This window comes from Salvelinus namaycush, chromosome 20 (assembly GCF_016432855.1).
Source record: "Salvelinus namaycush isolate Seneca chromosome 20, SaNama_1.0, whole genome shotgun sequence".
NCBI classification, from domain to species: Eukaryota; Metazoa; Chordata; class Actinopteri; order Salmoniformes; family Salmonidae; genus Salvelinus; species Salvelinus namaycush.
This window is the reverse complement of record NC_052326.1, coordinates 50,041,935-50,069,532: the sequence shown is the minus strand read 5'-3', so window position 1 is coordinate 50,069,532 and position 27,598 is coordinate 50,041,935. Positions and strand designations below refer to the sequence as shown.

General features: G+C 42.3%; 1 protein-coding gene across 1 annotated transcript; it reads right to left on the bottom strand.

Moving 5' to 3' along the window:
- Window positions 1-852: 852 nt before the first annotated feature.
- On the bottom strand, window positions 853-4,249 carry nat8l2 (N-acetyltransferase 8-like 2). Its single transcript, XM_039015282.1, has 2 exons — window positions 3,858-4,249; window positions 853-2,109 (listed from the first exon to the last, which is right to left on the bottom strand). Coding segments are annotated over exons 1-2 (690 nt in total). The 5' UTR covers window positions 3,859-4,249; the 3' UTR covers window positions 853-1,420.
- Window positions 4,250-27,598: the final 23,349 nt, after the last annotated feature.

Genomic DNA, 27,598 nt, shown 5'->3' with positions numbered 1-27,598 from the left:
AATGACAGGTTTGTACCTTGTCAGCTCGGGGACTTGAACTTGCAACCTTTCGGTTACTAGCCCAACGCTCTAGCCACTAGGCTACCCTGCAGTATCAAGAATGGTCCACCACCCAAAGGATATTCAGCCAACTTGACACAACTGTGGGAAGCATTGGAGTCAACATGGGTCAGCATCCCTGTGGAACACTTTCGAAACATTGTAGAGTCCATGCCCTGACGAATTGAGGCTGTTCTAAGAGTAAACGGTGCATTCAAAAAATATTCAGACCCCTTGACTTTTTCCACATTGAGTTACATTACAGCCTTATTCTAGAATGGATGAAAACATTTTTTTCCCTCATCAATCTACACATAAACAGGTTTTTAGAAATGTTGGCAAATTTATAAAAATGTATTTAAAATCAATAAATTAAATATCACATTTACTCAGTACTTTGTTGAAGCACCTTTGGCAGAGATTACAGCCTTGAGTCTTCTTGGGTATGACGCTACAAGCTTGGCACAGGTATATTTGGGGAGTTTCTCCCATTCTTCTCTGCAGATCCTCTCAAGCTCTGCCATTTTGGATGAGGACATTTAATGACATTCAGAGACTTGTCCTGAAGCCACTCCCGTGTTTCTCTTTGCTGTGTGCTTAGGGTCGTTGTCCTGTTGAAAGGTGAACCTTCACCTTAGTCTAAGGTCCTGAACACTCTGTAACAGGTTTTCATCAAGGATCTCTCTGTACTCATATAGTATATATAGTACATATTGGTCATATAGTACATATTGGTCATATAGTATATATAGTACATATTGGTCATATAGTACATATTGGTCATATAGTATATATAGTACATATTGGTCATATAGTATATATAGCACATATATAGTATATATAGGTCATAGTGTATATATATATATATATATATATAAATGTAGGGCTCTCCAATTCTGTTCCTGGAGAACTACCTATGTTCGGTAGATTTTCACACCAACCCTAATCTAGTGCACCTGATTCTAATAATTAGCTGATTGATAAACCCTAATCCGGTTAGTTATAACTGGGGTTGGAGTGAAAACCTACAGGAACAGCTTTGGAGAGCCATGGGTCATAGGGAAGACAATTAGGAGGAAACTCTTTAGTTGGTGGTGACAATGAGAGAGCAGTTTCCCTAACCCCCTCCATGAGAATGTTTTGTGGGGGTCGCAACTCACAAGTGTGAAACCGAATGGGGAAAATACATATTTTTCAAAAATATTTCAATAGGCTACATTATACCATTTTATTTTATATTTATACCTTTGCTTATTCGATCTAGTTACTAATATAGGCCTACGGTATTGCATCAAATTCTTGTCTCAAAGACATCTAATCTGTGCTTCAGAACCAAAAAGTTGCACATCTTAACACTTACTATACAAAATCATGGGAAGGCCTATATGACTTTTTCCATCTTCAGAATGGTGACTCGGGATATAGTTGTCATCCATTCAGGAGAGTACGTCTTGGTGTGTGACAGGATGTGTGAGAAGCCCAGTTTCTTATACAGGGCCACTGCAGAAGTCTGGATGGAACTGGTTTCCAGGACGACCTTAGAGAACCCTCGCTCTTTACAAAAGTCAATAACGGTCTGGGTCATCCTGGAACCGAGCCCTGTCCGACGACACTTCGACGATACAATCATCCTGAATAGTTCACCGCACATCTCCCCGTCTCTTCCGCCCACCACCTTTTTGGCCACAACGGCCACCATACCTAAAATCTCAACCCAGCCGTTGACCTCAGTCTCAGCCACCCAGAAGCAGTTGTCGGGGTGGCTCAGGTAGCATCCTGGAATGTCCTGCATGTCCGTGCGCAGCCTCTCTCTGACGAAGCTGGCGTACAGTTGCCTGCAGCAGTAGTAGACCAGACCTACCCAGGCTCCAGCCGACAGCAAGCCCCAGAGAGTAGACCCACCTCCCAGCATGTAACCAGCCATAGAAAGGAATAGGGTGACGCCCACATTGACAGGGTTGCTAATGGCGTTGTAGAACGAAGGGTTGATGTGCTCCAAGATGCCATCACAGAACAGGGTTAACACAGCATCCTTGTCGGAGGGCCTGTATCGCCGGACCACCAAATGCACTATTGGGAGGAAATATTTCATATTATTTGACATCCCCATAAGGTGTAGTTACAAACTGTGGAATGTTCCACAGTATTATACCATACTATACTTTAGTACTATACTATATTGAATGAATTCAATGAAAATGTATGGAAATAAAAACACAGTATCAAAAGTTGTGGGTAGACTTCAATTCTCCAAACAATACAGTGTAACCTATATATCTATATATCTGGTGTGTTCAGTGTAATCTATATATCTGGTGTTCAGTGTAACCTATATATCTATCTATCTGGTGTGTTCAGTGTAACCTATATATCTATCTATCTGGTGTGTTCAGTGTAACCTATATATCTATCTATCTGGTGTGTTCAGTGTAATCTATATATCTGGTGTTCAGTGTAACCTATATATCTATCTATCTGGTGTGTTCAGTGTAACCTATATATCTATCTATCTGGTGTGTTCAGTGTAACCTATATATCTGGTGTGTTCAGTGTAATCTATATATCTATCTATCTGGTGTGTTCAATGTAATCTATATATCTGGTGTTCAGTGTAACCTATATATCTATCTATCTGGTGTGTTCAGTGAAACCTATATATCTATCGATCTGGTGTTCAGTGTAACCTATATATCTATCTATCTGGTGTGTTAAGTGAAACCTATATATCTATCTATCTGGTGTGTTCAGTGAAACCTATATATCTATCTATCTGGTGTGTTCAGTGTAATCTATCTATCTGGTGTGTTCAGTGAAACCTATATATCTGGTGTTCAGTGTAACCTATATATCTATCTATCTGGTGTTCAGTGTAACCTATATATCTATCTATCTGGTGTGTTCAGTGTAACCTATATATCTATCTATCTGGTGTGTTCAGTGAAACCTATATATCTATCTATCTGGCGTTCTCAGTGTAACCTATATATCTATCTGGTGTCTTCTTCTAAATGTATTTACTGTTACTAAACAACATACAATGTATAATGCTGATAGGGTAATTGACTACAAAGTCACCATCATTCAAATATATTTTGCATGTTAGGCTCGTTATTACAATTTCAGGTTCACATATGTATTACCAATGTCATATCGAGGTCAGGGCTGATCTTGCCAAGTACCTCAACTTCACAATGACTTCATCCACGGAGCTGAGTGCAGACTAGAATTTTTTTATTAACATCTGACTCCTTCGAGTTGCTATGCAGTCGATACTTCAAAATGTAAATTCTTAAACCTTTACCATGTACCTAAGTTTGTCGTCTGTTCTTGTGTGCCTTTATTTGCAGAAATCCATATTTAAAAAAAAATAAAACCTTATAATAAAACGTTAGTCAAATATAACCACCAACTGTTACTAATTGCTGTTGCTCTAAAATGGCAACTCAGGAATGCGCATGTGCCAACTGAATCTCAACAAGAAAACAGTCGGTGGTTGTATTTGATTAACGTGTTATTAAAACGTATCGGTTTCAGCAAACAAAGCACGCAACAACAGAGGACAAACATGGGTACACGGATTGTGAAGTATTGACTGCATAGTGACTCGAACGATTCGGAGGTTCATTTGAAAACTCTATAGTCTGCGCTCAACTCCGTGGATGAAATAATTATGGAGTTGAGATCCTTGGCAACCGCTGACCAAGAACGTCTCAATTTGAGGGTACATCATCAGCATAATTAACATGTCTGATGTAGGCCTAGCTGACTAAAACTCACTGCTCAAAACTGAAACGTCACTCACAAAAAAACACCCTTACTTTTTGAGATTGTCTGTGCACTTCCAGCCTTCTGTTCCAATTCCAGCCTTGTGACTACGGATTAAATATAGGCTATATTCAACAGCTGCAGAAAGGATACAACGTAACGTCAAAGGGCGCAGGCTCTGGAAAAATACATTTTTCAATAACGAAACGTTAACGTTACACAACTTCGTTTATGTCCGTGCAAAGTCCACACTGCAAATTGACCCAGACAATCTGCTTCAAATTCAAGTTAAAATAAAATACTACAAAATATTCCAGAGTAGGCTACATTAACGTTACAATAAAGATTTTGAGAATAAAAACATAACTTGCATAAAAGGTAGGCTCCACGCGAGTCCAAGAACCATTCAACGCAAACGTCCCTCTACCCATGGCGTTCCCTCAAACGTAGTCATGTGATTCCATTGTGGTAAAGTCATTATTCTATAGTTGTGGTAATGAGTAGGTCGAAGGCAGACTAAACTACCGCAACAATAATAATAATAATACAATTATTTAATATACATGCATATATTAATAATACTATATTATTATTATTACTATTATATTGGTATGTATAGGCAGTGGTGTAAAGTACTTAAGTAAAACCACTTTAAAATACTACTTAAGTCGTTTTTTGGGGTATCTGTACTTTATTATTTATATTTTTGATTACTTTTACTTCAGTACATTCCTAAATAAAATAATGTACTTTTTACTCCTTACATTTTCCCTGACACCCAAAAGTACTCGTTAAATTTTGAATGCTTAGCAGGACATGAAAATGATCCAATTCAGCACTTATCAAGAGAACATCCCTGCTCATCCTCTGCCTCTGATTTGGCGGACTCACTAAACACAAATGCTTCATTTGTAAATCATGTCTGAGTGTTGGAGTGTGCCCCTGACCATCCATACATTTAAAAAACAATAAAATTGTGCCATCTGGTTTGCATAATATAAGGAATTTGAAATGATTTATACTTTTACTTTTGATACTTAAGTATATTTTTGAAATTACATTTACTTTGATACCTAAGTACATTTAAAATGAAATACTTTTAGACGTTTACTCAAGTAGTATTTTATTGGGTGACTTTTACTTTAGTCATTTTATGTTAAGGTATCTTTACTTTTACTCAAGTATGACAATTGGGTACTTTTTACACCACTGTGTATAGGCTGTGAATTGTAGGCTACCAGAAATGTGAATATTGGGGATCCTGGGCCTTACCCATCAAATGTGACTTACTTTACTAATTTCCTAAAATGGGTTTCTATTTCACAGGGGTGTAAATTACTTAAGTAAAAAATACTTTAAAGTACTACATAAGTAGTTTTTTGGGGTATCTGTACTTTACTATTTATATTTTTGACAACTTTTACTAAACCACATTCCTAAAGAAAATAATGTACTTTTTACTCCATATATTTTCCCTGACACCCAAAAGTACTTGTTACATTTTGAATACTTAGCAGGAACGAAAACGGTTCAATTCACACACTTATCAAGAGAACATCCCTGGTCATCCCCAATGCCTCTGATCTGGCAGACTCACTAAACACAAATGCTTTGTTTGTAAATGATGTCTGAGTGTTGGAGTGTGCCTCTGGCTATCCGTAAATTTAAAAAACAAGACAATTGTGGCATCTGGTTTGCTTAATATAAGGAATGTTTTATTATTCATACTTTAACTTTTGATACTTAAGTGTATTTTAGCAATTACATTTACTTTTGATATTTAAGTATATTTAAAACCAAATACTTTTAGACTTTTACTCAAGTAGAATTTTACTGGGTGACTTTTACTTGAGTCATTTTCTATTAAGGTATTGAAACTTTTACTCAAGTATGACAAGTCAGTAGTTTTTCCTCCACTGCTATTTTATGAAAATACACTGAACAAAAATATAAACACAACAATTTCAGAAATTTTACTGAGTTACAGATCATATAAGGAAATCAGTCAATTTGAATTAATTCATTAGCCCCTAATCTATGGATTTCACATGTGTAACAATGTGCGCTGAGAGTCGGGAAGCAAGTTCAGGGAGTGAGTGTTTTAATAAATAAACGTAACATAATACAAACCAAGAAACTCGAACAACGCACAGCCATGACGCAGAAACAATAACGCCTGGGGAAGGAACCAAAGGGAGTGACATATATAGGGAAGGTAATCAAGGAGGTCATGGAGTCCAGGTGAGTGTCATAATGCGCGTAACGATGGTGACAGGTGTGCGCCATAACGAGCAGCCTGGTGACCTAGAGGACGGAGAGGGCGCACATGTGATAACATAACTGGGATTACAGATATACATCTGTTGGTCACATGCCTTTAAAAAAGGTAGGGGCATGGATCAGAAAACCAGTCAATATCTGGTGCGACCACCATTTGCCTCATGCAGCATGACATATCTCCTTCCTATAGAGTTGATTAGGCTGCTGATTGTGACCTGTAGATTGTCGTCCTACTCCTCTTCTATGTCTGTACGAAGTTGCTGGATATTGGCGGGAACTGGAACACGCTGTTGTACATGTTGATCCAGAGCATCCCAAACGTGATCAATGGGTGACATGTCAGCTGAGTACGCAGGCTATGGAAGAAATGGGATATTTTTAGCTTCCATGAATTGTGTACAGATCCTTGCATCATCATGATGAAACATGAGGTGATGGCGGTGGATGAATGGCACGTTATCTCTTTGCATTCAAATTGCCATCGATAAAATGCAATTGTGTTCGTTGTCCGTAGCTTATGCCTGCCCATACCCTAACCCCACCACCACCATGGGGCACTCTGTTCACAACGTTGTTATCAGCAAACTGCTCGCCCACACAACGCCATACACGCTGTCTGTCATCTGCACGGTACAGTGTACAGTTGAAACCGGGCTTCATCCGTGAAGAGCACACTTCTCCAGCGGCCATCGAAGGTGAGCATTTTCCCACTGAAGTCGGTTATGACGCTGAACTGCAGTCAAGTCAAGACCCTGGTGAGGACGACGAGTACACAGATGAGCTTCCCTGAGACGGTTTATGACAATTTGTTCAGAAATGCTTTGGTTGTGCAAACCCAGAGTTTCATCAGCTGTCCGGGTGGCTGGTCTCACAAGATCCCACAGGTGATTAAGCTGGATGTGGATGTCCTGGGCTGGCGTGGTTACACATGGTCTGCGTTTATGAGGCCGGTTGGACGTACTTCCAAATTCTCTAAAACAATGTTGGAGGCGGTTTATGGTAGAGAAATGAACATTACATTCTCTGGCAGCAGCTCTGGTGGACATTCCTGCAGTCAATATGCCAATTGCACGCTCTCTCAAAGCTTGAGACATCTGTGGCATTTTGTTGTGTGACAAAACTGCACATTTTATTGTACCCAACACAAGACGCACCTGTGTAATGATCATGCTGTTTATTCAGCTTCTTGATATGCCACACCTGTCAGGTGGATGGATTATCTTGACAAGGCTAAATGCTCACTAACAGGGAAGTAAACACATTTTAGCACAGCATTTGAGAGAAATAAGCTTTTGGTTCTTATTGAACATTTCTGGGATCTTTTATTTCTGCTCATTAAATATTTGACCAACACTTTACATTTATATTTTTGTTCAGTGTAGGAACATTCTTATTTCAAACGTTGCATAGGCTATCAAGAAATTGGATACTTCATTACCACGTCTCATTTCTTAACATAAGAAATTAAGTGACTTATAGGCAATAAGGGAGATAACTATAAAAGTGGCATTGCTTACATTATGGGGCTAATGCACATGGTTGAAAGCACAAGGGGAACATTGTCATTCATGGTAAAAGGTATGGCTATCTATACTATCTATTCACCTATATAACACCGGCTTTAGGACCCAGGTGCACAACCGTTTCCAGACACTGGTTGATGTGATAGCTTATTCTCATCATTCAATATCTCATATCAACGAACAAAACGCCGCAGTTTCCAAAGACAAGACAGAGGGAAACTTGTTGCGGATAGAGATCTAGTCAATGATACCGAGGACAATCACTTGGGTCGGTGTACAGCCTTCTCAACAGCTGTCAGGAGATTCTATCTGCGTCTCCATCTGCATCCTCGGTGAATTCCTCCACCGGGGCGCCGCCAAGGCAGGAGACTCGCCGCTTGTTTCACGGTTGTGAGGTACCACCGGAGACACCATGAGCCAGAGGTTTACCGTGACCGCCTTTTCCAAGAGCGACAGCGGCCGTAACGTGTCAGACATCCAGGGCGAGGTGAACCAACTGTTCGAGGGAGATGAACCCACTCCGAGCTCTTCAAACAAAGAGGTGTCTTTCAATACGGAGGTAGTGGTCGTGCAAGGTAGGAGGCGCGCTTCTACTGTATAGTGTCCTATGCTGGGTATCATGTTAACGCCTGGATGCTTGCTGGTTGCTGGGTGCCACCATAGTGTCTGTGAACAGATGTGTGTGACATGAATTTTAAATGACCGCAGGTCAACAATTTTCCATTTGCCAAACAGCCAAATAAAAATAATTGCTATCTAGCCACAAGTGCAGTGCGCAAAATGTCCATCGAAATGCCTTTTTCTAGATGTTTTATGTTGTTTAAAAAGAAAGTTAATTCAAATGACGGACATGACAGACAGAACACACATATATATATTTTTTTATAATGAAGTGGCTTTATAACTAGAAAATAACCAACCCAATCACATCAATCATTTACACTCTATTATTATGGAACATTGTTTGTTGCACATTAGTGATTCGTTGGAATATTGTGCTTTTGTCTTGGAGCTATGGTGTCATTGAATGTTGAGTCACAGCAGCTAACCCTTGCAGCAAGACAAGCATACACTACTGGCTGAGACTCCATGAGTGTGCATTAATCTTACTGAGACTGTCTGGATGCCGGACAGGTGTATGGCAAATCAATACATTCCATTACCATACAAACCCCTCCCCCTAAAGCTTGAAATGAATAAACCCTTCTAAAGGTCTATTGGTGGTATTACATTTAGCCACATTGTTCCTTAATCATTCTAGCAGTTTACTCTGTCCGCATGTAGGCAATATTCTATAGACTGAGAAGAAATGCAATACATCATGTTCAGTTCATAAAACCATTCAGAACAGATCAATAGTGGTCATACTGTGTTTATCATAGGGGCTGGTTCAGTGTAAACATTTAGCATACAGATGACAGTTCTGCTAATTCTAATTTTCATTGCTCATTTATTACTTCCCAAGGGTGAATTCAATCAAATCCACCTGTGTGTGTGTGTGTGTGTGTGTGTGTGTGTGTGTGTGTGTGTGTGTGTGTGTGTGTGTGTGTGTGTGTGTGTGTGTGTGTGTGTGTGTGTGTGTGTGTGTGTGTGTGTGGCATATACCTTTTCCCTGAAGTCAATGAATTTTAGAAAGGTTTTTGTGTCGTTTAATGGTTTTTGGTACTCTACGTCAGTGGTTCCCAAACTCTGGGGCGTGCCTGAGGGGTTGGCTGGGGGCGGGGCAGGCCCCCCTCTCCCAATATTTGTGTACATATATATATATATATATATATATATATATATGTGTATGTGTGTGTGTGTGTATATATATGTATATGTATGTTTGTGTGTGTACCAGTCAAAAGTTTGGACACACCTACTCATTCAAGGGTTTTTTCTTTATTTTTACTATTTTCTACATTGTAGAATAATAGTGAAGACATCAAAACTATGAAATGACACATATGGAATCATGTAGGAACCAAAAAAGTGTTAAACAAATCAAAATATATTTTATTTGAGACTTCAAAGTAGCCACCCTTTGCCTTGATGACAGCTTTGCACACTCTTGGCATTCTCTCAACCAGCTTCATGAGGAATGCTTTTCCAACAGTCTTGAAGGAGTTCCTACATATGCTGAGCACTTGTTGGCTGATTTTCCTTCACTCTGAGGTCCATCTCATCCCAAATCCTCTCAATTGGGTTGAGGTCGGGTGATTGTAGCCTTCTGATGCAGCACCATCACTCTCCTTTTTGGTCAAATAGCCCTTACACAGCCTGGAGGTGTGTTTTGGGTCATTGTCCTGTTGAAAAACAAATGATAGTCCCACTAAGTGCAAACCCATGGGATGGCGAATCGCTGCAGAATGCTGGTTAGGTGTGCCTTGAATTGTAAGTAAATCACAATGTCACCAGCAAAAGCACCCCCACACCATCACACCTCCTCCTCCGTGCTTCACGGTGGGAACCACACATGCGTAGATCATCCGTTCACCAACTCTGTGTCTTACAATAATACACACAGCCAGAGACAAACATTGGCAGTAGAATGGCCTTACTGAAGAGCTTAGTGACTTTCAACATGGCACCATACTAGGATGCCACCTTTCCAACAATTCAGTTCGTCAAATTTCTGCCCTGCTTGAGTTTCCCTGGCAACTGTAAGTGCTGTTATTGTGAAGTGGAAACGTCTAGGAGCAGCAACAGCTAAGCCGTGAAGTGGCAGGCCACAGAAGCTCACAGAACTGGACCGTCAAGTGCTGAAGCATGTAGTGCGTAAAAATCATCTGTCCTTGGTTGCAATACTCACTACCGAGTTCCAAACTTCCTCTGGAAGCAACGTCAGCACAAGAGCTGTTCCCCGGGAGCTTCCTGAAATGGGTTTCCATTGCCGAGCAGCTGCACACAAGCCTAAGATCACCATGCGCAATGGCAAGCGTCGGCTGGTTTTGTATAAAGCTCGCCACCATTGGACTCACGCTTCACCATCTGGCAGTCCGACGGACAAATGGCAAAATGTATAGAATTGCAGGAAATAAGCTTTGCAATATAACAAATGTGTTACAAGTTGACTTCCCAAGCCATTGTAAAGTCTTAATACCATACTAATGATAGCTAATTATCTGGGTTTCAGGAGGACTGGTGACTAAAATCGGTGCAGCAGTTATTGTACCATTGTGCAAAATCCAATGGACACAATTTAATTTTGAAAGCAACTAAATGGGAGCATGATTCAATCAAACCAGTTCATGCAGTAGGCAGGTAGACCTATCTGTTTTATTTGTCTACTGACTGCATACAGGGGTTTATTCTTAAAACTGGAAGCATAAATCTATGAGGAGAAAGTCTACCTAACACATGTAGAGAAGGGGTTCCCAAACCTTTTCACTCAGGCCCCCCTTCCAGCATTGGGGAACATCTCGCGGCCACCCATGTCTATTTCTATGGGCACAGGCACTGTTCATGACACAAACTGTTCACACCCTTCTTGTTGGTGGAGAGAAAATTGTCCAGGTTTGAAGCTTAAGGGTGGCAGGTAGTCTAGCGATTTAAGCGTGTTGGGCCAGTAACGTTGGGCCAGCGTTGGGCCAGAGCAAGGCACTTAACCCTAGTCGCTCTGCATAAGAGTGTCTGCTAAATGACTGAAATGTACATGTAGTCCCAATGAATCAAACACATTAGCCTATTTTCTGACTCTCAAAGTCTCATATATTTTGTTCAAACTTCAAATGCACATTTTAAAGCTGTGGCGTAATAACATTGGCAGTGTCAGAGGGGTTGGGTTAAATGCGGAAGACACATTTCAGTTGAATGCATTCAGTTGTACAACTGACTAGGTATCCCCCTTTCCATTTGAAATTTGATTAAATCCATCCTCTTGTTTTCCCATTACACCGACTAAAGCCTCCTGTCCTTTGCATTGGCACCTGACCTGCTCCAAGCTGTCAGCCGCTTAAAGATATTGGAGGAGCGGGAACACTACGGTTATATATGGGACAGCTACTTCTGACAGGTTGCCACAGTTAAAGTCTGGAGATGTGAGTAATGAAAGTCGTCCATTACCTATTCCACTATGTCACCGGTGCCACCAATACTTATATCCCCTACTTTGTGAAATTAGTATGGAAAATGCCTTCTCAGCACTTCTCAGTTTTCACTTTGCAAAATAAATACTGTTGCGTGTATCAATCACTTTCTTGGCCAGAGCCTGCATTACAAGTAGGAACAAATCTTGTCATCTCCTCGTTTTCCCCTGGAAAGGAGAAACCTCTTCACAGAGGGACTCCCTTAGTTGCCAGGAGACACAGCAGTTGCACAGCCTTGTGGAGGCTCTTGTCTCTGGATCAACGATAACAGTTTCCATGGCTACAGCACCTTTTTCATTCTCATAGTACATTACAAATGGCTTTGCAGTGAGTGAGGGAAGAAAAGTGCTATTTGCTGTATAGAAACAAGCTTTCTTTCATATTACATTGATCTGGTGATTATTTGAATGTCTTTCAACGTTTCAGTAAGAATATTACCCCCCCGAGTGAGCTCCAGGGGCTGTTCCACTCAGTCTTACTGGATGTCCAACCTCAGATCGATAGTATTACCTTGCATAGGAATGAATCATTTACACTGTTGGATACAGGTAAAGAGAACCATGGTTTTTGTGTGAACAAAGACACCTCGTCGTTCCAGCTAAATGAATGGATGTGAATAACAGCAAATGTTGAATGTAGAAAAGTACACATTTGTTTAGATGAGAAAATTGATAAATAACATTCGTCAAGTGGAGGTGTCTCAATAGGTCTCAGCCTTTGCGTCATTTAAATGGTTTGATTCCAAGTTTTAATTGGTTGACTGTATCTGTTGACTGAAACGTTAGTTTGAAGTTCTGTGTAAAACATTGCAGAGCGAACACAAGAATTTCAGTATAAAGCAATTGTACACGAGAGAGAGTGGGTTTTAACTTTTTAAGCACAGCTGTGCTGCGGTCGTAGGTAGGAGGCGTAGCTCTTGTTGCTAATGTTGCTGTGTGTGGGTGGGTGTATGGGTGGGTGGGTGTATGCATGCTAGTGTACAAATACATTTTTCCACCATACAGTTGTGGATCCCAAATGGCCAGGTGTGTGATTCTGCGAAAGTCATTGACACCGTGTTAGCTCAGTGCTGTTATGACATCCAGGCACAGTGAAGACCTTCAGTTTTACAACTTAGTGGTGCTACGCATATATATATATATTTCCTCCCTGTGATCCTGTTTCTATCGATTCAAAGTGTGTGTGTGAGAGAGAAAGACAGCTCACACCATGTGATTTGATTCCCCGCAGGTGGAGCTCCATTGTCCTTGACCTTGCAGAGTTGTGGATCATTCTATTGGATTGGGTAGTGGTGTGTATCGCCTTGCAGTCAACCTTACCTTGGACCGCAAGGACATTTGTGAACTTGTGGAGCTGTTCATCTTGATGACGTTGTTTTTGATATAGCCCTGGAACACAACAGAATCGACAGCGTATTCACTGTCCTGATACACTCCATTCTGCAACCCATAGAGAAATCCTAGTGCAGTATTCTGTTGCAATATACTATAGTCAATCACCTCTATGATGACCTTGTTTGATTTCTAACATCCTCACCCGTGTGGTCTAATTTCCCCAAAATGATGTTGAATCTTTGTTAATATTTTCGTATTACCAGTGCCTTTTGGAAAGTATTCAGACCCCTTTACTTTTTTCACATTTTGTTACGTTACAGCCTTATTCTAAAATTGATTAAATAAAACATTTCCTCAGCAATCTACATACAATACCCCATAATGACAAAGCGAAAACAGATTTTTTATTTTGTTTTGCAAATTTATGTACAGTGTGTATATATATATATATTTTAAAATACCTTATTTACATAAGTATTCAGACCCTTTGCTATGAGACTTGACATTGAGCTCAGGTGCATCCTATTTCTATTGATCATCCTCGAGATGTTTCTACAACTTGGAGTCCACCTGTGGTAAATTAAATTGATTGGACATGATTTGGAAAGGCACACGCCTGTCTATATAAGGTCCCACAGTTGACAGTGCATGTCAGAGCAAAAACCAAGCTATGAGGTCGAAGGAATTGTCCGTAGAGCTCAGAGACAGGATTGTGTCGAGGCACAGATCTGGATAAGGGTACCAAAACATTTCTGCAGCATTGAAGGTCCCCAAGAACACAGTGGCCGCCATCGTTCTTAAATGGAATAAGTTTGGAACCACCAGATGGAAGCCAATCCTCAGTAAAAGCCACATGACAGCCCGCTTGGACCTCAGACTGGGGTGAATGTTCACCTTCCAACAAGTCAACGACCCTAAGCACACAGCCAAGACAACACAGGAGTGGCTTCGGGACAAGTCTCTGAATGTCCTTGAGTGGCCCAGCCAGAGCACGGACTTGAACCCGATCGAACATCTCTGGAGAGATCTGAAAATAGCTATGCAGCGACGCTCCCCATCCAACCTGACAGAGCTTATGAGGATCTGCAGAGAAGAATAGGGGCAAACATTTCTAAAAACCTCTTCTTATTTTGTCATTATGGGGTATTTTGTGTAGAATGATGAGGGGGGAAAAAACTATTGAATCAATTTTAGAATAAGGCTGTAACGTAACGAAAATGATGTGGGAAATGTGTAGGGGTCTGAATACTTTCCTAATGCATCGTATACAGAGGAGACCAAAGTTGATCCGTTAACTTGTACTCTATGAGCAGATGCAGAGCTGTTTTGGGGTTTTTGATAGTTCCCTTTTTTAACTCTATGCATAATTAATCCCTCATCTTGGCCCTGGTGTGTGTGTGTGATGTGTCTCACACACACACACCAGGGCCTGAGCCCTGGAACACAACAGAATCGACAGCGTATTCACTGTCCTGATGTGTGTGTGTGTGTGTGTGTGTGTGTGTGTGTGTGTGTGTGTGGTGTGTGTGTGTGTGTGTGTGCCAAATGTGCGTGCGTACCATTAGCACACTTTAGCCGGTAGACCTCAGACTAGCGTGGGGGGTGGCAGGTTAGTGACATGTTATGGATCCCACCCAGTAATAAAAGCCACTGTTCCATTGCATTAGACTCAACTCTTTGGTCTCGAACAATGCCTTGACCACAGGGTTTTTCCTGCATAGGAAATTCTTGGGCCATACAGTAGAAAAGAACAAACAAACAAAATAACTACACAATTATTTTGGGGCAGAAAGTTTGTAGAGAAGATAATGCACCAAAATAAAATCTGGACAGTCAGGTTTTCAGAAGAAGAAAAAATCCCAAAATCGAGCAATTCAGGGTTCTTTTGGGCTGAGGTACCAGGCATTATACCCAATTTGCAGTGAGTCCCCCCCGGACCTTAGTGAAGGCTGAATTCAGCCCTGCAGCCCATTGCCACGACCACTTCCACTCCAACCACCTAAGCCCTTTTTCTGATCCAGAAAAAAACAACACCACTGTGTCATGGGGGTCAGCGGTCACCCTGATACCTCAGTGTACATCACAAGGGACACAGAGCCTGCACAAAGTGACAGATAGGCAATGTGCTCAGAAATGTGTGTCTGTGTAAGGTTCCTCTGAATGACTAGTATATCTTTGAGTATTTTATGTACACAGTTTTTTCTCTTTTTATGAACGTATGTGTGTGTGTGTGTGTGTGTGTGTGTGTGTGTGTGTGTGTGTGTGTGTGTGGCACACTGCACAGAGCAGCCTTTAGAAACAGAGCACCATTCTGCCCTGCCTGTTCATTGTGGCCTGTCATCTGTGTTTATGTTCGTCCTGGACTGTCCCTCCCGTTGTGGGACAGACTGGTGCTGATTAGCCTGGACTGTTGTTCCATTGTGGGACAGACTGGTGCTGAGCTTTTCCATAACATTGGTGTTGATTAAACTAGACTGTGTCTCCCCAATGTGGAAGAGACTGGTGCTTAGCTTTGGCATAACATCGGTGCTGATTAAACTGGACTGTCCCTCCCCATTGTGGAACAGACTGGTGCTGATTAAGATGGACTGTCTCTCCCCATTGTGGAATAGACTGGTATTGATTAGACCGGATGTCGATTATGGCAGCCCCCCGCACCTCTCTGATTCAGAGGGGTTGGGTTAAATGCGGAAGACACATTTCAGTTGAATGCATTCAGTTGTACAACTGACTAGGCATTCCCCTTTCCCTTAATGGGGGGACTCTTTTATTTGGGAATAATACACTACCTGTGTGGTTGTAAACGCTGATATCCTTCTAACGGCCGTGCTCAGCCCTCTATCGTTCAGTGACTACAGTAATAATGTTCAGTCTCTCAGTCGCATTGATTGGCACCCGTGAATGCATTAGTAAGTCAATGTTTAGGTAAGCTTAGCAGTGACTTGGGCCTAAAGGACTGTTGTCTCTGGAGTGCAATATTCTACATTTTTCCCCCTCCATTTATTATCTGTCAGAACATTGCCTCCATAACAACTGAATAGGAATTGTATGCTGATCAGAAGCCTTAATAATGACTGAGTGGCTGTAAATCACATTTCTTTGGCTAACCATTGTTATCTACCAGGTTATGTCGTTTATCTGCGGCTTTCCAGTGATTTCATCTCAACACATTGGCAATGATATGACACAGCTACAATACAGAGGGGACAAAATATACTTATTCAGATCAATGTCATATTAGATTGATTCAAATTTGATACAGTGCATTCGGAAAGTATTCAGACCCTTCCACTTTTTCTACATTTTGTTATGTTACAGCCTTATTCTAAAATTGATTTTTAAAAAGTCCCTCACACAAAATACCCCATAATGACAAAGAAAAAACAGGTTTAACAAATAAAGCCATTTGATTAGCTGTTCAGGAGTTATGGCTTGGGGTTATAAATTGTTAAGAAGCCTTTTGGACCTTGACTTGGCGCTCCGGTATCGCTTGCCGTGTGGTAGCAGAGAGGACTGTCTATGACTAGGGTGGCTGGAGTCTTTGGTCATTTTTAAGGCCTTCCTCTGACACCGCCTGGTATAGAGGTCATGGATGGCAGGAAGCTTGGCCCCAGTTATGTACTGGGCTGTACGCACTACCCTCTGTAGTGCCTTGCGGTCGGAGGCCGAGCAGTTGCCATACCAGGCAGTGATGCAACCGGTCAGGATGCCGAGCAGTTGCCATACCAGGCAGTGATGCAACCGGTCAGGATGCCGAGCAGTTGCCATACCAGGCAGTGATGCAACCGGTCAGGATGCCGAGCAGTTGCCGTACCAGGCAGTGATGCAACTGGTCAGGATGCTTTCGATGGTGAGGCTGTCGAACTTTTAGAGGATCTGACGACGCATGCCAAATCTTTTCAGACTCCTGAGGGGGAATAGGCGTTGTCTGCCGTCTTCACGACTGTCTTGGTGTGTTTGGACCATCATAGTTCGTTGGTGATGTGGACACCAAGGAACTTGAAGCTCTCAATCTGCTCCACTACTGCCCCATCGAAGAGAATAGGAGCGTGCTCGGCCCTCCTTTTCCTGTAGTTCACGATCATCTCCTTTGTCTTGATCACGTTGAGTGAGAGGTTGTTATCCTGGCACCACACCACTCTCATCGTTGTTGGTGATCAGGCCTACCACTGGGGGCTATCCGTCAGGAAGTCCAGGATCCAGTTGCAGAGGAAGGTGTTCAGTCCCAGGGTCCTTAGCTTAGTGATGAAAAATGGCGCCGGCAGAGAGGGCAGCCAAGCTTCTAGCCCGTAGGCAACTTTCTAATATTTTGTTTTTTTATGTGTTATTTCTTACGTTATTAGGCCAGAAAATGTTTTGTGTTATTCGATACAGGCGGGAAGAACTTTTGGATATCAGAGCGGTGGTAACTCACCAGCATTACCAGCATTACGACCAGAAATACGACTTTCCCAATTTCGTGGTATCCAATAACATTGCACCTAAATCAACCATTTATCGGATCATCAAGAACTTCAAGGAGAACGGTTCAAATGTTGTGAAGAAGGCTTCAGGGTGCCCAAGAAAGTCCAGCAAGCGCCAGGACCGTCTCCTAAAGTTGATTCAGCTGCGGGATCGGGGCACCACCAGTACAGAGCTTGCTCAGGAATGGCAGCAGGCAGGTGTGAGTGCATCTGCATGCACAGTGAGGCAAAGACTTTTGGAGTATGGCCTGGTGTCAAGAAGGGCAGTGCAGCAAAGAAGCCACTTCTCTCCAGGAAAAACATCAGGGACAGACTGATATTCTGCAAAAGGTACAGGGATTGGACTGCTGAGGACTTGGGTAAAGTCATTTTCTCTGATAAATCCCCTTTCCGATTGTTTGGGGCATCCGGAAAAAAGCATGTCCGGAGAAGACAAGCTGAGCGCTACCATCAGTCCTGTCATGCCAACAGTAAAGCATCCTGAGACCATTCATGTGTGGGGTTGCTTCTCAGCCAAGGGAGTGGGCTCACTCACAATTTTGCCTAAGAACACAGCCATGAATAAAGAATGGTACCAACACATCCTCTGAGAGCAACTTCTCCCAACCATCCAGGAACAGTTTGGTGATTGAGTTTATCAGGAAGTGTATAGGAGATGTTGTACCCACTGAGACTAAAACCTACCCTAACCAGAAACTGTGGATAGATGGCAACATTCGCGTAAAACTTAAAGCGCGCGAACCTTAAACTTAAAGCCCTGGGTCTGAACCCCGCCCTGTGCAACTGGGTCCTGGACTTCCTGACGTGCCGCCCTCAGGTGGTGAAGGTAGGAAACAACACTGTGGCCCACAAGGGTGCGTGCTCAGCCCCCTCCTGTACTCCCTGTTCACCCATGACTGCGTGGCCATGCACGCCTCCAACTCAATCATCCAGTTTGCAGATGACAAAACAGCAGTAGGCTTGATTACCATCAATGACGAGAAAGCCTACAGAGAGGAGGTGAGGGCTCTGGCAGTGTGGTGTCAGGAAAATAACCTCTCACTCAAGGTCAACAAAACAAAACAAAGGAGATGATCATGGACTTCAGGAAACAGCAGAGGGATCACCCCCCTATTCACATCGATGGGATCGCAGTGGAGAAGGTGAAAAACTTCACGTTCCTCGGCGTACACATCACTGACAAACTGAAATGGTCCACCCACACTGACCGTGTGGTGAAGAAGGCGCAATAGCGCCTCTTCAACCTCAGGAGGCTGAGAAATTTGGCTTGGCACATAAAACCCTCACAAAATTTTACAGATGCACAATTGAGAGCATCCTGTTGGGCTGTATCACCGTCTGGTACGGCAACTGCACCGCCCGCAACCGCAGGGCTCTCCAGAGGGTGGTGCGGTCTGCCCAACGCATCACCGGGGGAAACTACTTGCCTTCCAGGACACCTACAGCACCCGATGTCACAGTAAGATGAAAAAGATCATCAAGGACAACAACCACCCGAGCCACTACCTGTTCACCCCGTTATCATCCAGAAGGCGAGGTCAGTACAGGTGCATCAAAGCTGGGAACGAGAGACTGAAAAACAGCTATCTTAAGGCCATCAGACTGTTAAATAGCCATAACTAGCAAATTAGAGGCTGCTGCCTATATATAGACTTGAAATCACTGGCCACTTTAATAAATGGAACACTAGTCACTTGAATAATGTTTACATTTTTTATTACTCATCTCATATGCATATACTATATTCTATTCTACTGTATCTTAGTCTATGCCGCTCTGACATTGTTTGTTCATATATTTATATATTCTTAATTCCATTCCTTAGATTTGTGTGTATTGTTGTAAACTTGTTTGATTACTTGTAACGTAATACTGCACTGTTGGAAACACAAGCATTTCGCTACACCCGCAATAACATCTGCTAAACACATGTACAGTGGGGAGAAGAAGTATTTGATACACTGCCGATTTTGCAGGTTTTCCTACTTACAAAACAAAAATCCAGAAAATCACATTGTATGATTTTTAAGTAATTAATTTGCATTTTATTGCATGACATAAGTATTTGATACATCAGAAAAGCAGAACTTAATATTTGGTACAGAAACCTTTGTTTGCAATTACAGAGATCATACGTTTCCTGTAGTTCTTGACCAGGTTTGCACACACTGCAGCAGGGATTTTGGCCCACTCCTCCATACAGTCCTTCTCCAGATCCTTCAGGTTTCGGGGCTGTCGCTGGGCAATACGGACTTTCAGCTCCCTCCAAAGATTTTCTATTGGGTTCAGGTCTGGAGACTGGCTAGGCCACTCCAGGACCTTGAGATGCTTCTTACGGAGCCACTCCTTAGTTGCCCTGGCTGTGTGTTTCGGGTCGTTGTCATGCTGGAAGACCCAGCCACGACCCATCTTCAATGCTCTTACTGAGGGAAGGAGGTTGTTGGCCAAGATCTCGCGATACATGGCCCCATCCATCCTCCCCTCAATACGGTTCAGTCGTCCTGTCCCCTTTGCAGAAAAGCATCCCCAAAGAATGATGTTTCCACCTCCATGCTTCACGGTTGGGATGGTGTTCTTGGGGTTGTACTCATCCTTCTTCTTCCTCCAAACACGCCGAGTGGAGTTTAGACAAAAAAGCTCTATTTTTGTCTCATCAGACCACATGACCTTTTCCCATTCCTCCTCTGGATCATCCAGATGGTCATTGGCAAACTTCAGACGGGCCTGGACATGCGCTGGCTTGAGCAGGGGGACCTTGCGTGCGCTGCAGGATTTTAATCCATGACGGCGTAGTGTGTTACTAATGGTTTTCTTTGAGACTGTGGTCCCAGCTTTCTTCAGGTCATTGACCAGGTCCTGCCGTGTAGTTCTGGGCTGATCCCTCACCTTCCTCATGATCATTGATGCCCCACGAGGTGAGATCTTGCATGGAGCCCCAGACCGAGGGTGATTGACCGTCATCTTGAACTTCTTCCATTTTCTAATAATTGCGCCAACAGTTGTTGCCTTCTCACCAAGCTGCTTGCCTGTTGTCCTGTAGCCCATCCCAGGCTTGTGCAGGTCTACAATTCTATCCCTGATGTCCTTACACAGCTCTCTGGTCTTGGCCATTGTGAAGAGGTTGGAGTCTGTTTGATTGAGTGTGTGGACAGGTGTCTTTTATACAGGTAACGAGTTCAAACAGGTGCAGTTAATACAGGTAATGAGTGGAGAACAGGAGGGCTTCTTAAAGAAAAACTAACATGTCTGTGAGAGCCGGAATTCTTACTGGTTGGTAGGTGATCAAATACTTATGTCATGCAATAAAATGCAAATTAATTACTTAAAAATCATACAATGTGATTTTCTGGATTTTTGTTTTAGATTCCGTATCTCACAGTTGAAGTGTACCTATGATAAAAATTACAGACCTCTACATGCTTTGTAAGTAGGAAAACCTGCAAAATCGGCAGTGTATCAAATACCTGTTCTCCCCACTGTATATGACCAATCACATTTGATTTGATTTGAGCTTTGAGGGCACTATGGTGTTGAACGCTGAGCTGTAGTCAATGAATAGCATTCTCACGTAGGTGCTCCTTTTGTCCAGGTGGGAATGGGCAGTGTGGAGTGCAATAGAGATTGCCTCATCTGTGGATCTGTTGGGGTGGTATGGAAATTGGAGTGGGTCTAGGGTTTCTGGGATAATGGTGAGCCATGACCAGCCTTGCAAAGCACTCCATGGCTACAGACGTATCCATGGAGTGCTACAGGTCGGTAGTCATTTAGGCAGGTTACCTTGGTGGTCTTGGGCACAGGTACTATGGTGATCTGCTTTAAACATGTTGGTATTGCAGACTCGGTCAGGGACAGGTTGAAAATGTCAGTGAAGACACTTGCCAATTGGTCAGCGCATTCTCTGAGAACAAGTCCTGGTAATCTGTCTACGGAGAGAGTGATCACACAGTCATCCAGAACAGTTGGTGCTCTCATGCATGCTTCAGTGTTGCTTGCCTCGAAGCGAGCATAGAAGTATTTTAGCTTATCAGGTAAGCTTTTGTCACTGTGCAGCTCGCAGCTGTGCTTCCCTTTTTAGTCCATAATAATTTTCAAGCCCTGCCACATCAGACGAGCATCAGAGCAGGTGTAGTACGATTCAATCTTAGTCCTGTATTGATGCATTGCCTGTTTGATGGTTCGTCAGAGGGCATAGCGGGATTTCTTATAAGCAGCAGCTCTACCATTTAGCTCAGTGTGGATGTTGCCTGTAATCCATGGCTTCGGGTATGTACGTACAATCACTTTGGGGACAACGTCATTGATGCACTTATTGATGAAACCATTGACTGATGTGGTGTACTCCTCAATGCCATCGGAAGAATCACGGAGCATATTCCAGTCTGTGCTAGGAAAATAGTCCTGTAGCTTAGCATATGCATCATCTGACCACTTCCGTATTGAGCGAATCACTGGTACTTCCTGCTTTAGTTTTTGCTTGTAAGCAGGAATCAGGAGGATAGGGTTATGGTCAGATTTGCCAAATGGTAGGCGAGGGAGAGCTTTATACGCGTCTCTGCATGTGGAGTAAAGGTGGTCTAAAGATTTTTTTCCTCTGGTTGCACATATGACATGCCGGTAGAAATGAGGTCAAATGCATTAAAGTCCCCGGCTACTAGGAGCGCCGCCTCTGGATGAGCATTTTCTTGTTTGCTTATGGCTTTATGTAGCTTGTTGAGTGCGGTCTTAGTGCCAGCATTGGTTTGTGGTGGTAAATGGACAGCTACGAAAAATATAGATTAAAACTCTCCTGGTAAATAGTGTGGTCTACAGCTTATCATGAGAAACTCTACCTCAGGCGAGCAAAACCTTGAGACTTCCTTAATATTAGATTTTGTGAACCAACTGTTATTGACAAATAGACATAGACCTCCACCCCTTGTCTTACCGGAGGCAGCTGTTCTATCTTGCTGATGCATTGAAAACCCACCCAGCTGTATGTTATCCATGTCGTCGTTCAGCCACGACAGCCACAGTGAAACATAAGATATTACAGGTGAGTAATTGCTGTCCTGATATCCAGAAGCTCTTTTCGGTCATAAGAGACGGTGGCAGAAACATTATGTACAAAATAAGTTACAAATAACGTGAAAAAAAACAATTGGAAAATTGAAAAAACACAATAGCACAATTGGTTAGGAGCCATCTCCTCCGGTGCCATTAGTCTGAGGTCCTGAGCGCTCTGGAGCAGGTTTATCAAGGATCTCTCTGTACTTTGTTCCGTTAATCTTTCCCTCGATCCTGAATAGTCTCCCAGTCCCTGCCGTTGAAAAACATTGTTTTTTGCTCTGACATGCACTGTCAACTGTTGGACCTTTATATAGACAGGTGTGTGCCTTTCCAAATCATGTCCAATCAATTGAATTGACCACAGGTGGACTCCAAGTTGTAGAAACATCTCAAGGATGATCAATGGAAACATGATGCACCTGAGCTCAATTTCGAGTCTCATAGCAAAGGGTCTGAATACTTATGCAAATAAGGTATTTCTGTTTTTATTTAATTAGCAAACATTTCTAAAACCCTGCTTTCGCTTTGTCATTTAAGGGTTATTGCGTGAGGATTGATAAGGGGAAAAAAATATTTTATACATTTTAGAATAAGGCTGTAACATAACAAAATGTATAAAAAGTGAAGGGGTCTGGATTCTTTCCGAATGCACTGTAACTGAATATAATTCCACAGTCTCTGCTCAGTAAACCCCCTATTTCCTGGATTAAACCACCAGAGAGGGGTAGAAAAATGAAGTAGGAAGCAACCTGACAAATTGTAGTTTGTTTTAAGGTCCTTGCAGGGAATAAAACTCAAGGAAGAACATAAGCTAAAATAAAGACAACGTTTGGAAACAAACTTAAAAGGATAGTTCACCAAAATCAATCACACATCCTTACCTTCAAATTAGTGAATGGACCAGGAGAGATTGGCACATGGTATACGTATTAAATGTAGAGTTCACATATTAACACCACCTTTTCACATGTGAAGAGAATAATATGTTTTCACCTCACATGTGAATTGCAGTTTCACATGTTAAAAATGTTCACGTGAGAATCTGAAGCGGTTTCACACCTGAACAACTTTCACATGTGCAATTGGATTTTCACATGCAAAAACACATTCACATGTGAAAATCACATTTGTCGTTTCATATATTTTTTAAACTCCACCTTCAGATATGACTTTCACATGTGGAATTAATTGCAAGTTCAAATGTGAAAATCAGTGACTTGGAAAAATTTGATTTGCAGTTTCACATGTCAGAAAACTCCACATTTACTCCAATGTTTTTAACAAAGTAAATGTAAACAAACACTGTATTGCCTCAACATGGTTAAAACTATACTTCTGATATGATGGATGGTCAGTCCTTGCATCCATAGCGTAATCTATGGGCTTTTTACTGAAACTGGGGTGGGGAGAGAACTTTTTTTAATGTTTCAAATAAGGATTGCTGCTTTAAACACATTTAATAAAATAATAGTATTATTATATGGTGCAATCCTGTCACGATCGTCTTCGGGTGAAAGAGAGGACCAAGGCGCAGCGTGATATAAATACATTATGTATTTATTTAAGGAAGAAGAAGAACACTAAAACAAACGTGAAGCTATAATACGACAACAAGTGCAGACACTGGCAACTTACACATATACAATCACCCACAACCTACCTAATGACTATGGCTGCCTAAATATGGCTCCCAATCAGAGACAACGATAGACAGCTGTCTCTAATTGAGAACCAATCTAGGCAACCATAGACTTACATAAACACCTACACTGAACACAACCCCAAGAACTCTACAAACACCCCCTAGACAATACAAAACACCCTAGACGAGACAAAAACACACAAACATCCCCCATGTCACACCCTGACCTAACTAAAATAATAAAGAAAAACAAAGATAACTAAGGCCAGGGCGTGACAAATCCTCTAGTGAGTGAGTTAGTTTTGTGCATTAATATCAAGCAAAACTTCTGAAAGTGAGAACAACATTTTTAGTATTGCAAACAAAAATAATGATCTTGAAAGCAAGACGTAAACCCTAAAGTATTGATAGCAAAATAAAATATTGCAAGGAAATCATTTTTAAATGCGAGAGCAAATTCATTGTAAATGTTTGCAAAAACATAGTGGAAGTGGTGAAAAATAATCATAAGGGAGAAATGCGTGAAAAATATATACATATGAAATTTGTGTTTTTCACGTGATTTATTTAATGTTGGATCTAGAATCAGGTCCTTTCCATTTTATAATCTGATTCATTAGGATCTAAAAGACTCAACTGATCCTAGGTCTCTGGTTCTGTGTTAAAACAGCAGGGGGCAGTATTGCTCTTCATCTCTGCTTCACATTAGTGAATCATGAAGGTGAGTGTGTGTGTGTGTGCGCGAGAGAGGGAGGGAGAGAGAAAGCGATGCAGACATACATGTGTTCAGGTTACACGTGTGTGGTGTTGGGGTAGAGGGGGTTGTGTGATGTGCGATGTCCCTTTGCATCAGTGTGGGTTTGAGTTTCATGCATGTGCTTGAGGTTGTGAATGTACGTGCACGTGTGTCTCGCGTGGCAGCGAAACATGTATATATACCGCAGGACGGAGACATGCAATCATTTAGTAAAACCCTCGTATCCTGGTTATGTAACGATGTCTGCACAAAGAAATGGGGAATGGGGGGATTGATAGAAAGAGAAGGTGACACAATCCCACTCACAAGAAGGCCATAGAGGAGACCTCTGTGTAGTTTTAACACAGTCACGTCAGATAGTGAGAGAACATTGTGGCACTTGACTGAGCTACAATATATATTTTTAAAAAACTGTTTCTCCCTTTATATTGCTGATCTATTATAATACATGTATTATAAGGCTCAAATAAGACATTAGCGATACGTTTTGATTAAGCCTGACTGGGCTATATGTATACGTCAGTTTAGACAACCATTGTAATAGAGATTATTACCCTTGTACCCTCTATGTACCCTTGTACATTCAAGTATAGTGGTACGTCCTATCTGTCATCTTCACCAATAGGTATCAGAGGTTATGATCCTATCTGTCATCACCAATAGGTATCAGAGGTTATGATCCTATCTGTCATCACCAATAGGTATCAGAGGTTATGATCCTATCTGTCATCACCAATAGGTATCAGAGGTTATGATCCTATCTGTCATCACCAATAGGTATCAGAGGTTATGATCCTATCTGTCATCACCAATAGGTATCAGAGGTTATGATCCTATCTGTCATCACCACTTTGAGTCTGGGCACTGTTTCTCCACACTACTGGAGGAGAAATGATTTTGGCTTTGACCCAAATGGCAGCCTATTCCCTATATAGTGCACTACCTGTGACCAGAGCCATATATGGGCCCTGGTAGTGCATTAAATAGGGAATAGGGTACCATTTGGGATAGATGCTAAGATTCAGTGAGGTGAACTGGCAGACTGAATTGGGCTGTGATGTGTGACTCCCTGCACCCTCCTTCCCCTTCTACCCAGTCTGAATTAGGAGCCTTAGCTCATGAGAAATCACTTGACAAACCAATGCCACTTCACACAAAAAGCAAGTAAAAAGACAGACAAGGGTAAACTGCGATGAAAAGAAAACAATCGCTCAAAACTGGGGCCATGGAGCCTCTCTGTTGTTGCAGCAAGACGTCTCAAATGGTAATGTAGGACAACAGCAGCAGGAATCGATTTGAATAATAACAACAGCCATCACGACTTTTATCCATAATTTAGCGATTCGAATCACGAGGGAGAGAATTATGTTGTCACTTTTCTTCGCTCCATTCTTTCCCAGTGAAGAAGACTGCTTCTGTGGTGGAGCTCTCCCTTGTCTTCTGTGGTGGAGCTCTCCCTTGTCTTCTGTGGTGGAACTCTCCCTTGTCTTCTGTGGTGGAGCTCTCCCTTGTCTTCTGCGGTGGAGCTCTCCCTTGTCTTCTGCGGTGGAGCTCTCCCTTGTCTTCTGCGGTGGAGCTCTCCCTTGTCTTCTGCGGTGGAGCTCTCCCTTCTCTTCTGCGGTGGAGGTCTCCCTTGTCTTCTGCGGTGGAGCTCTCCCTTGTCTTCTGCGGTGGAGCTCTCCCTTGTCTTCTGCGATAGAGATCTGCCTTTTCTGGTCGGAGATTGTTGTGCGTTTTCACTGCTCCCTGCTCGATGTTTCATGACGTTACATTTAGTTTCATCATGCGGTATCAGACCTATTGGTGGAGGAATCAAGTACCACTCACCCCCTCACACACACAGATACACGCGCACCCACACACGCACACACACACACACACTGCAAAAGTCTGTAAGTTCGGTCACTACTTCCCCAATATCAGATGGAGCTGTTGTCTCCTGTCAACCTACTGACCGTGATGCTTCTAGAGAGAGGCTACTGATCCTTCTAGAGAGAGGCTACTGATCCTTCTAGAGAGAGGCTACTGATCCTTCTAGAGAGAGGCTACTGATCCTTCTAGAGAGAGGCTACTGATCCTTCTAGAGGGAGGCTACTAATCCTTCTAGAGGGAGGCTACTAATCCTTCTAGAGGGAGGCTACTGATCCTTCTAGAGGGAGGCTACTGATCCTTCTAGAGGGAGGCTACTGATCCTTCTAGAGGGAGGCTACTAATCCTTCTAGAGGGAGGCTACTGATCCTTCTAGAGAGAGGCTACTGATCCTTCTAGAGGGAGGCTACTGATCCTTCTAGAGGGAGGCTACTGATCCTTCTAGAGGGAGGCTACTGATCCTTCTAGAGGGAGGCTACCAGTTTGAAGAGAAGCTTGACTGTGAAATGGTGGTTATTAGTTTGAAGAGAAGCTTGACTGTGAAATGGTGGTTATTAGTTTGAAGAGAAGCTTGAAGGTGAAATGGTGGTTATTAGTTTGAAGAGAAGCTTGAAGGTGAAATGGTGGTTATTAGTTTGAAGAGAAGCTTGAAGGTGAAATGGTGGTTATTAGTTTGAAGAGAAGCTTGAAGGTGAAATGGTGGTTATTAGTTTGAAGAGAAGCTTGAAGGTGAAATGGTGGTTATTAGTTTGAAGAGAAGCTTGAAGGTGAAATGGTGGTTATTAGTTTGTAAACAGTTCCCTCCCCTCTGGA